At 35.3% G+C, this 12,013-nt stretch overlaps 1 protein-coding gene across 2 annotated transcripts in view; it reads right to left on the minus strand.

Moving 5' to 3' along the window:
* Positions 1-209: 209 nt before the first annotated feature.
* Positions 210-12,013, minus strand: part of BNIP3 (BCL2 interacting protein 3) — a 19,226-nt gene continuing 7,422 nt past the window's right edge. Inside the window, exons 1-7 of one of the 2 annotated variants that reach the window (XM_013323509.1) lie at positions 8,708-8,848; positions 4,926-5,061; positions 2,115-2,196; positions 1,424-1,482; positions 1,198-1,300; positions 815-918; positions 210-288 (exon numbers count right to left, since the gene is read on the minus strand). In XM_013323509.1, the coding sequence (XP_013178963.1) occupies positions 234-288; positions 815-918; positions 1,198-1,300; positions 1,424-1,482; positions 2,115-2,196; positions 4,926-5,061; positions 8,708-8,741 (573 nt within the window). In that variant the 5' untranslated portion in view covers positions 8,742-8,848 and the 3' untranslated portion in view covers positions 210-233. Of the gene's footprint in view, positions 289-814; positions 919-1,197; positions 1,301-1,423; positions 1,483-2,114; positions 2,197-4,925; positions 5,062-8,707; positions 8,849-12,013 lie in introns of those variants that run through there. The other variant, XM_013323508.1, reaches the window with a different exon arrangement.

Raw genomic sequence — 12,013 nt, forward strand, 5'->3', positions numbered from 1 at the left:
TCCAAAAAAGCAATTTTTTTTTAATAATCGAAAAAAAAATCAAATATTAATTTAGCTCGTTATATTTCTAATAAAACTTATAATAATGCGATATTCGATATTAAAACAATATTAATGAGTTTTTTTTTAATCTAGCAGAGTCCTGTAAGCGATTCCAATCTTTATATCAATAGCCGTAAGGTGCAAGATCTCTTCGGAACCTTATTTTCTCAAACTTTCAGTCTTTTTGAACTCTAGTTCAGAATTATAAGTCTAGGAGGAAGGATACCTCTCTTGCTGAGCCAAACTCTGGAATATATTTGAAAATTATAAAAAAAAATCAAATATCGTCAAACCTTCCTAAGCGAGAAAAAAACGGTTCTTTGGACTATCGTTTATCCAGATTTGACTTTATATTTAGATTTGATTTTAGGATGGACAAAATGTTTTTGGTGAAAAGCAATTTTGTTTTTATGAGTCATTGTCGGAGGGTCTATGGCTCAGGGGTTTCAACACTTGACTTGTAACCTGCAGGTCCTGGGTTCGAATCCCGCCATGTACCAATGTTTTTCGATTTCCGATTTACATATGTACATTTATCCTATGTTGTTACGGTGAAGGAAAACATCGTGATGCTGCACATATCTGACAAACTCAAACATATGTGTCAAGTCTTGTACTGGAACAGCATTCACTATCACATACTCTCACTTAGGTTTGACTCTGAGACCTTCAGTGGAGACCTATAGTGAGCTGATGATATTAAAAGAAATAGAAAACATGTCGTTATCGTGTTCTATATTGTGTTGTGGCGCCATCTATTATCAAAACTCACCCGATGCCGGCTCCGAGCAACAGAGACACAATATTTGTGACCAGTACAGCAGCGATAGCGCCGCGACTGAACAGACAAGTGCGACGTACAGACAGACAGTGACTCTGGAATATATACATATATATCTTACTAATACTATAAATGCAAATGTTTTAATGTATGTTAGAATGTATCTCCAAAACAGCTGAACAGATCACGCTGAAATTTGTCATAAATATAAAACATAGTCTGGAAATTAAGTTTTTTTTTTAATTTGCAAAGCCGGAGTCGCGGGAGACAGCTAGTATACTACAAAGAGAATCTAGAATCTTACATTTGTATGTTTAAAAATATTCATGTTTTTCGTACAATTTTTCGAAAATTTAAAAGAGAGAGGTATTCACCTGCTGCATGACAGGTGCTACCAGCTGCTGCTCCAGAACCTCAATGGAGGAGGTGGCTGATGGTGGTCCACGTGCGCTCTGAGGATGCTTGAAGCGCCAATCCCTGAAATCGACATAGCAAAAACATTTTTTTTCACCCCCAAGTGCTAAAATACTTCAACTTGTAGACTTTACCCTATCGTATACCCCTATATTTAACCCCAGGGGGTATTCTTATCTTACTTACTTTGGTGGCAACTGGTCTGGTCTGCTGCTCCATTCCCAAACCCAATCGTTCGAGTCATCCTGAAATTAATAAGTTATATATTTAGTAGCATAATATTAAAAATTAATACCAAATAGAAAAAACTTAATAGTCTGTGAAAACAAATTTAACTATATATAGCTCTCCTTTGCTCCACATGCGTTTATATCTTCCTTCTCTTTCTTGTAACAAAATGTACGCAAACGTGACGCGTCCTTGAAATCTTACTAATATTATAAATGCGAATGTTTGGATGGATGTTTGTTAGGCTGCATGGATATTGTGGAAATTTGGCATAGATGTAGAACATCTGGAAGAACACGTAGGCTACTTATTAAGTTTTTTTTTAAATACCACGCGGACAAAGTGGCGGGCAACAGCTAGTAAATAATACATTCAGTATCAAACAATAGACTACAGTATATTCCTGAATTAACTTCATATAATGCATACATCGCTCTCTTTCGCTCTACATGCATTTATATCTTCCTTCTCTCTCTTGTAACGAAATATACGCAAAGAAGTCCGCGTCCTTGAAAAATGTAAAAGTGAATCTTAGTCGTTTAAACATAAGACATAACAAATATCGTTATCCTCTTCACTCCCTTTTTAAATAACAGAGATAAATATATTATTGTTCTTTCTAAAAACTCAGTTTATTAGTACAACTTACCCTCCAGCAATTAATGTAGACGCCCTTAAGTTCGTCTTCCGTAGACGGTTCCAAGTTGGGACTGTTGGGAGGTGACTTCGGGCTGCGAAAAATAAGAACAATAAGTACAACCCGAGTGCTATAACGGTACGACGGTACTTTAAAGCGGTTAATTAGAAACTTAACATTTATTAATATTATAAATATGAATGTTTAGATGTATGACAGCCACACAGAAGACAGGCATCAAGTGGAAGCAATTCCGCGTTTCGTCTGATGAGTATGCGTCCCGGAGGCCTTATTTAGTCCTCTTTCCCTTCCCACCCTTTTTCTTATAAGGAAAGGATGGGAAGTGGAAGTGGACTTTCCGGATGAAATGATGAATGGAAATATTTCTTTCTGTGCATCCTCCCCTCCGTCGATTAAAGGTAGGCAGCGCATATGCAATTGCGTATGTCTATGGGCAACGGTCACTTCGCTATTTCAGCGATTTCAAGTGGCCGCTCGCTCGTTTGCCACCTTATGATATAAAAAAATGTTTGTCAAAAGATATCTCCAGAACTGCTGCATGAATCTCGCTGAAATTTGACACACATATAGAACATAGTCTGTAAGAACGCATAGACTCCTAAGTTTTTTAGTTCCGCGCGGACGGAGTCGCGGGCAACCGCTAGTGAATTACAACAATCCATTTATATTACTCAACATTATCTCCAATACAAATGTTTACGTATACTTTGAAAGGACAATACAACCTTTTTTTGTAATTATAAAAAAATAACACAATGCAACAAAAAAAGGGCCTTCGCATCAAATATTTGTAGTTTCATGAACTTAAGGAATGGATATCTGCCGTAAAAATGTTTTCAAACAAGTACATTGACAATGGAAACATAGCACAGTTAGTACATACTTATGACCACAAAATAACTTTATCTACTGACCCATATTGTATTAATCACTTAGTCTAGAATTACCAAGGTCACAAATGTGTTAGGGTCATCAAAAACTAATCTTACTAATATTATAAATGCGTATGTTTAGATGGATGGAATGTATCTCAGGAGCGACTGAACCGATCTCTCTGTAATTTGGCATCGTCTGGAAAAACACATAAGCTGCTAAACTGATATATAAACACGGCTAAACTTAACTATATAAACACTCACGTATATCACGGCCCGTCGCTCACTACGTGTCCGCGAGATAATACCAGTACCACTCATCCTGATGAAGGGCCCCCGATAGGCTCGAAACTAGTCGGTGCTGCCACCGGACGAATATACGTGAGTGTTTAGCCGTGTTTATATATCAATTTAGTATAATGTCTCACGAAAGTTTGAATAATTACATAAGCTACTAATTAAGTTTTTTTTTAACTCCGCGTAGACATAGTCACGGGCGACAGCTAGTAATTTCATAAAAAAGTCGGACTCGGCCCTAGGCCTCGGCCTGGCGAAATTAAATTTCGAGCGGACAGCTAAGCTTTCTATGAAATTATTTACTTTTTTACCTTTATATATAGAATGCGACTAACCATTACTATCTACCAATTATATACTACCTACTATTTACCAATTAACTACTAACTTAATTTTTTTTAACTTTGCAACTGGCAACCCTAAGCATCGTTACGGTTCCAGGTTTTAAGCTCAAGGTTAACACTTGATATCTATTACAATAGGTTTTTGTTTTAACAATATTAAGTTACATACAGACTGTATAAAACATATCAAATAATTACAAAAACTGCCTTATTTATTATGAACATAACAATGCGATAAAGTTATCTTGGGCTTTAGACAAAGTGCATGAACTTCGAAGCGATTCCATAACGGAATTTCAAAAAAAAAAAAACTGACGCTAAAGTTACTGTCTCGATGAGAGGCGCTGCTATCGCGCTTGTCATAAACCTTCTTATGAATTTCTGAGACTAAAATCCCGGTTTATAACAAAGTTATTTTAAATCAAAGATACAGGGAAGACGATTTATTTTAAATAGAGATTTTGCCGTCAGAAACCCACGGTAAGGCATAAAAAATTACATAAAAGAAATTAACATGATAAAATAATACTTTTTGAACATAGTCAGGAGGGCGCTAGTGTGCTATGACAATTTAGTTTGACTTATTCCCACCTGGTCAGATACTTTTCTTAGTTTTTTTAAAGACACCAGTCTGGAAAGAATGCAACCCGTCTAGCCAGTTTGGCGGTCACTAAAAATAGATTACAATAAGTTTATGTCCTCCTAGTATCATGGAGTATTTAAAAATATGTTTTTAGGGTTCCGTACCTCATAGGAAAAAAACGTAACTCTTATAGGATCACTTTCTTGTCCGTTCGTCTTTCTCGTTCGTTCTGTCAAGACAATTAACACGTTTTCTTCAAGTTATGCGACCATTAGAGGCCAATTATTATAAATGGATAGGCGATAGCTTGAAAATGCAACCTTTGGTTTCATTCCTTAAAACACGCCTATTGAAATTACGTGACAATTAATTCTACCCATTTAGTTCGCATCCTAACTACCGCTACAAACCGATACCACCAACGCCAAAATGGCGAAAAACAAATAAGCACGAAATACTATGACTTACAAGCCTATCCAAATAACGTCAGTGATTCAAGGTCAAATGGCGAAGCAAATGAGGGACAAAACGTATACGCTCTAAGAGACGGAATTTATATAGCTGTACCGCTCACTCCTGAATAAATTACTATAAGTATCTCTCGCTTGCACATTTAAAATGGCGGAGAATTACGTCTCTGGTTCCCTGTGTGTGCATTTCTAGAAGTTAGTGACCAGGAGTACATAACTACTTAATGACTAACCTGCCCTTAACACTGGAGGCTCTAGAGTGACGCACCGAGGAGTCCCGACTCTCTCGTTGAGCTTCTCTTAACAAACGTATATATTCATTTTCCATCGCAGCCAATCCACCGCCAGAGTTCAATTCAACCCAGGATTCTGTAAGAGAAACGGACAGATATGAATAGCTTTCGACCACAATTCAAAGCGCCGATGACTTGAGGGTTAAGCAAGTCTTGTGTTTAAATCCCGTCATGTATGAATGTGTTACATTTACATATGTACATTTATCCTATGTTGTTACGGTGAAGGAAAACATCGTGATGCTGCACATATCTGACAAACTCAAACATATGTGTCAAGTCTTGCACTGGACCAGCATTCACTATCAGATACTCTCACTTAACGTAGGCTCCGAGCTCCTCAGTGGGGATTTATAGTGAGCTAATGATGACGAAAAAACCTTATTAGTCTATGTGTTCTTCCATATTATGTTCTACATCTATGTCAAATTTCTATTATACGAGATCCATGCAGCCGTTGTGGAGATACCTTCTAACAAACATCCATCCATTATTATCTCTGCCCATACCTAACACGTAGTCACGGTTATATCATATCGGTTATATAGTTGTGTTACAAAAATAAACCGACCGACACAAAATAACGGATTTCCGGTAGGAGATTTATATCTGTCGCTGATAGATTATAAATTTCGTCAATTTCAAACTTAACTACTTTAAAAAAAATTACAAATAATTGAATGCAATAATTTTACCAAATTTAGCGTTTTTCATTAGACAATTCATAAAAGGTCTTAGTTAAAATGTTAAATAATATACAACTTTAGTTAAACTGTTTAAAATAGCTTAAAATACTAATATAAAATAAATCTTAATAATATTATAAATGCGAATGTTTAGATGTATACTTGTTAGAAGATATCTCCAGAACAGCTGCATGGATGTCACTGAAATTCGTCATAGATGTAGAACATAATCTGGAAGAACACATAGGATACTAAAGTTTGTTTTAATTCCGCGATCTAATCCGATAAAAGTTGCATTGCAAGTAACCGTCAAATTGTGAAATATAATAATAAAAATGACATCAAATAATATGACTCATCATCATCAGCTCACTACATGTCCCCACCGAGGGGCTCGGAGCCTACCCTAACTTAAGGGTGATTAGGTATAGTAGCCCATATATAGGCCATAGTCAGCCACGCTGGCCAAGTGCGGGTTGACTTCACACATATGTTTGAGTTTGTCAGATATGTGCAGCATCACGATGTTTTCCTTCACCGTAACAACATAGGATAAATGTACATATGTAAATGTAACACATTCATACATCACGGGATTACAACACAGGGCATGCAGATTGCAAGTCGAGTGCTTGACCCCTGAGCCACCGACGCTCTTAAATAAATGACTAGATAGTAGATAATATGACTAGATAGTATTTAAAACGTCTATATTTATAACGTGACGGTGACATAACAAACATATTCACAATACAACCATCGCATGCCAAGGAATTCATTATTCATATAATACCAGATGTACAGACATCATTACATACTTAGTCATAAATATAATAACAATAAAAATATGTTTTTATATCGACAAAGATATAGTGAACAACTCCGTACACGTAGAATTAAAAAAAAAACTTGGTAGTCTATGTGTTCTTCCACTATGATACATTCTAACAAACATCCAAACATTCGCATTTATAATATTAGTAAGATAAATACGGCTTAACTGACGTGTTTTTCAGTCTAGGTGCAGATCAATTTCAGACTTGTCTCCGGCTATTTTTGTTTTAAACAATTTATAAAAAATCATTAATCATTTTGAAATAAAATATGACAAAAGTCGTTGCTACGACAGTCTACAGATTACTTTATATCTTACTAATATTATAAATGCGCATGTATTAATGGATGTTTATTTGAAGATATCTACAGAACGGCTAAACGGATCTAAACGAAGTAAACACAGACTACTTAAGTTTTTCAATTCCGCGCGGACAAAGTCGCGGGCGACAGCTAACATTTAGAGGTAAAGTCAATTCCTCATGTTCAAATCTGAGCTAAAGTTATTCACCACCATTTCCATTAAACAGAATTACGACATATTTTAAATTGACCATAGCATAAGAAAAAAAACCGAATACTACCTTAAAGGTTTCTCAACCGGTTTTTATAAACGCATACAAAAACCTATTATCCCAAAGCTATTTTTCATAATTTATCCCTTTAGAAAGTTGTCTGGCCGTCCAAAAGGATAAATAAGAACGAAACTTATGCTCTTAGAAATGCATTAAAATGCTTATTATACACGCTTCATTAACAATCTGTTAGTCAAAACTTAATTAGTAGTCTATGTGTTCTTCCAGACTTTGTTCTATATGTATGACAAATTTCATCAAAATACATACAGCCGTTCTGGAGATACATTCTAATAAACATCTAAACATTCGCATTTATATAACAGTGGTAGAGCCCGCTTTAACATCGCACGAATTGGCCCGGCTCGCCCGGTGAAATACCACACAAGACAGGCGTGAAGTGAAGGCAATTCCGCGTACAGTCTGATGAGTGTGCGTCCCGGAGGCCTTATATAGTCCTCTTTCCCTTCCCACCCTTTTTCTTGATGGGAAGTGGAATTGGACTTTCCGGATGAGAGGAAGCATGGAAAGGGAAGATATTTTCTTTCTGTGCATCCTCTCCTCCATCCATTAAAGGTAGGCAACGCATATGCAATTGCTTATATCTATGGGCAACGGTCACTTCGCTATTTCAGCGATTTCAGGTGGCCGCTCGCTCGTTTGCCACCTTATCATATAAAAAAAAAATATTACTAGCTGTCGCCCGCGACTCCGTCCGCACGGGCTACTATAAATACATAGTAGCCGATTCTCAGACCTACTAAATATGCATATAAAATTTCATGAAAACGGTCAAGCCGTTTCGCAGGATTATGGGAACGAAAATTGTGACACGAGAATTTTATATTTAAAAAGATACGAGTTTTTTAAATTAAAATAATTTATCCAATTTAGAAATCAAATGACAATATTAAGAAAACCGGATTTAAAAACATTATTCTAGAGTTTTACACTAGCCTTAGCCCGCGACTTCGTCACAGCGTAGCTAACAAAAAATAATTCAAAGTTATTCCTTCCTACATTAGTTATCCAGTAAAAACCTTGTCAAAATCGATCCACTTATATCAGAGATTATAAACCCTGTCTTTCAAACAGACAGACAAAAAAAAAGAATTTTCGTTATAAGCAAATAAAATATAAAAAAAAAATATAAAATTTCCAACGATATAACATACAGACATTCAAATTATATATATATATATATTACAGTATTTTTCCACAAGAAACCAGAATATATTACTGATATTATGCGCGAATCTTCGAACGGATGTATGTTAGAAGATATCTCCAGAACAGCTGCATGGATCTTGCTGAAATTTGACATAGATGTAGAACATAGTCTGGAAGAACACATAGGCATACTAATTAAGTTTTATTTTCCGCACTGAGTCTTTAAACAAAAAGGGATAACTTTTGTACACTTATCAGCAGTGAAAACCCACGTTTAATACTTCTCATCTTTTAAATTAATTATAAATAAAAAACACTACATCAAATTATATCTACAAATGAACCAAACACAACACTAGATAAAAACCGGTCAATACATTGTAAACAAGAAACCAGACTTATTTACAATAACATATACACGACTCACGCAAACAAACAAACTGTTTTTGCCATTTACCATCAACATTATCGACTAAACTCTTCGACTCCATCACTAAATAAAGAAAAACAACCAAACTGCGCAAAACACTGTAAATAAATACGATTTAATAGACGCTCGACACGTCCACGCGACACGAGCGTCAGAACAACACTGAATAATATTTTTAAATTTAGAACGCACGCGTAAACAAAGCGCGCGACGTTGGGATTGCGTGGGCGCAGATTGTCGACCTACGTCTGATAATAAAACGTATGAATTTAAACTTTATATCATTAACATAAGGTTTATTTTATATATTACAGTGTTGGACGTTGTATGTTCTGACGTATAAATTTCGATTGGATGTGCATACATCGGTTATTGTGAATTAAAGCGTAAATCACAACGACAAAGCAAACTTAACACAGTCTTTTTAAAAAACACAATATGTTTATTACAACTAAACTATGATTGTCTTTTAATATCGTTATGAACTATTCGATTTTTAATTTTTTTTTATATTTTTAATAGAATTGTCTACATTTTAAACATTGCGATTTTCGACCGGAACATTTTTTCCTATGTATTTTATATTTTAAACTAGCGGTTGCCCGTGACTTTATCGACACGGAAAAAAAGCCTAAGTTACTCCCACGTTTATTACCCACACTCTGGCTAAGTCCAGATGAAATCAGTGCAGTCGTTTCTGATAATCCAGAACTAATGCTATCGCAGACAGACGGAAAATAATTTTAAAAATCGATTTTTTGATATAAACATCGTAAGATGTTTTAATCGTTAAATACAGACCTACTTTTAGACATTATTAGTTAGAATCCTTTGGCGCGAATGGCGCGTTTTCTTTACCAAGTGTCAGATGTAGTGAGGGGACATAAAAGTCGACATTTTAGGAAGGCTAGTGTTGTGCCAGTGTACCGGCACAATGTCGTATTTTATTCCTAACAGTACCAACCTATTTTTTATATATATGTAAATTATCTATGACATAGTTTATGTCATTTCTATATGACTTTCATTTGCTGTATGTTATGATATTATCATCATGTTAATTCAAAATAAAAAACAACGAATCACGAACCAAAACAATGGTTAACAGTATATTTTTAACATTGATTTTGCTTGATAAAAATGGAAAAATCAATCTTACTAATATTATAAATGCGAATATTTAGATGGATGGACGTTTGAAAGTATCTTCAGAACCGATGAACGGATCTAGACGAAATTTGTCATACATATAGAACATAGTCTGGAAGAACACATAGACTACTAATTGTTTTTTTATTATAATGCCGCACGGACGGAGTCGCGGGCGACCGTATGTATTTTATATATGTGTTTTAGCAGTGGAAACCTACTGTTAACAAAACTTTCAGTATGACACAAAGCCCTTTGTTTATTTTATTTGGAAAATAAATCTTCGAACTTAAGAGTTGCGACCCCTTGTTTCCAAGGCGATGTAAGTCTTCGAAACCTGGCAACTTTAGTCGCTAAGCGACTTATACAACAAAATGTTTGTCTGGATTTTAAGGAGAAATAGTTTTTTTATCCTAAGCGGACGATAGCTCGCGTTACTTAGTAATTTAAAAGATAGATTCTTGTTGAAACTAGTTTTTATACCAGGGAAGCAGAAGACAGGATGCTATGAAATTTAATTTGTGACTTAGTAATATGTGCCTAGGCGTGAACCTTGGGTTACACCTACGTCGAAACATTTTCCTAATTTGCTATAAATCAAGTGAATAAACTACCCGGTAGTATTATTAATAAAGTTATTTTATCTAGTACAGTCTAGTTTTATTTAACTCTACATTTTATCGTCGCCCGCGACTTCGACCGCGCTCGTGAAACTTATGTGTTTTCCAGACTACGTTTTTTTATATCTATATCTTCTATATATATAAAAGAAAGTGTTACTTACACTATTTATAAATCAAGAACGGCTTTACCGATATGCCTGAAAATTGGTGAGGAGGTAGCTTAGAGGTAGGAGACGGACATAGGATACTATTTATTCATTTGTATTTTTTTATCGAATTTATGCCTTGAAGAACTGCTTTTTATTTAACTTATTTATATATCAAGTTATTTTTATTTATCCACGCGGACGGAGTCGCGGCGACAGCTAGTATTAAAAAAAATAATGTTGGGAAAATCCCAACTCACCAGAAAAACCACCAGGACCTCATAAAATAATCACATGTATTAACCACTTAACCAGTGCACCAGAAAGGCTTGTATAAATAATCCTCCTTCACCTTTCTAAAGGTGGGTTTCTGAGATGAAAATCCCCGTATGAAACAAATTGTCAACTCTATTTTGAGACACAACAAGGATAAAACGATATTCAGAAACCAACGGTAAGCCTAAATACGAATGTAAACCTACTAGGAGATCATAAACAAGTAGATATGACGTATTATTTTCATGATACACCGATTTGTGATACGTGATGTCTGACAGATAAACAAGAAGACATGCGCCTGCGCAGTTACGTCTCCGTGACTTTGTGCAGGTCGACAAACTTTTGCGTCTCTGCCTTTTTAATCAAATGAGAAGAAAATTTATATCTATATATATATATATATATATATATGAAGATATCTCTAGAACGGCTGAATTGATCTCGATTAAAATTGGCATACGTGTAGAACTTAGTCTGAAAGAACACATAGGCTACACTAATTAAGTTTTTTTATATATCCACGCGGACGGTGTCGCGGGCGATAGCTACTCTCGTATAAATCAACAAACTTATGTGACCCAATTGACATGCCACTAAATTCGAAACTCATTAAGCCCTTGTCAAAAATATCACGAGATTTTGACATATTTTCTATGTCTAACCGTGCGTTTCTGAGACCAAAATATTTGTCTTTGGCAATATGTTTTAAATTATGTTTTAGGTCTCAGAAACCTATGATAATTGGGTTTTAGAGAAAAAAACTTTAATAACAACAGGAATCCGTATTATTAAAAAAAATTACCAAACAAAAGGCATAAAATAACAATGTACCAGGAAAACATAACCCGTTAAGAGATATACCAAACTGTATGCACTTTAATCAATGCAAACAAATTAATTTTATAAACATCGAATACGTGACTCAACACGCGTATGCCACTGAACTATAAATACTGGACAGGTCTTGGAAATGAAAGCAATACGTTCCGATTTATTAGCGCCTGGTGAAGTTACTGTCGGTTAATTCCATCTACATTATTAGTTCGAGTTTCCAACACCGCTATCAACCGCTACCGACAGCGCCATAATGACGAAAATCAAATAGGCACAAAATAACACGGCTTATAGCCTGTCCA

The sequence above is a fragment of the Papilio xuthus genome, unplaced genomic scaffold, assembly GCF_000836235.2.
Source record: "Papilio xuthus unplaced genomic scaffold, Pxut_1.1 DF825355.1, whole genome shotgun sequence".
Lineage (NCBI taxonomy): Eukaryota > Metazoa > Arthropoda > Insecta > Lepidoptera > Papilionidae > Papilio > Papilio xuthus.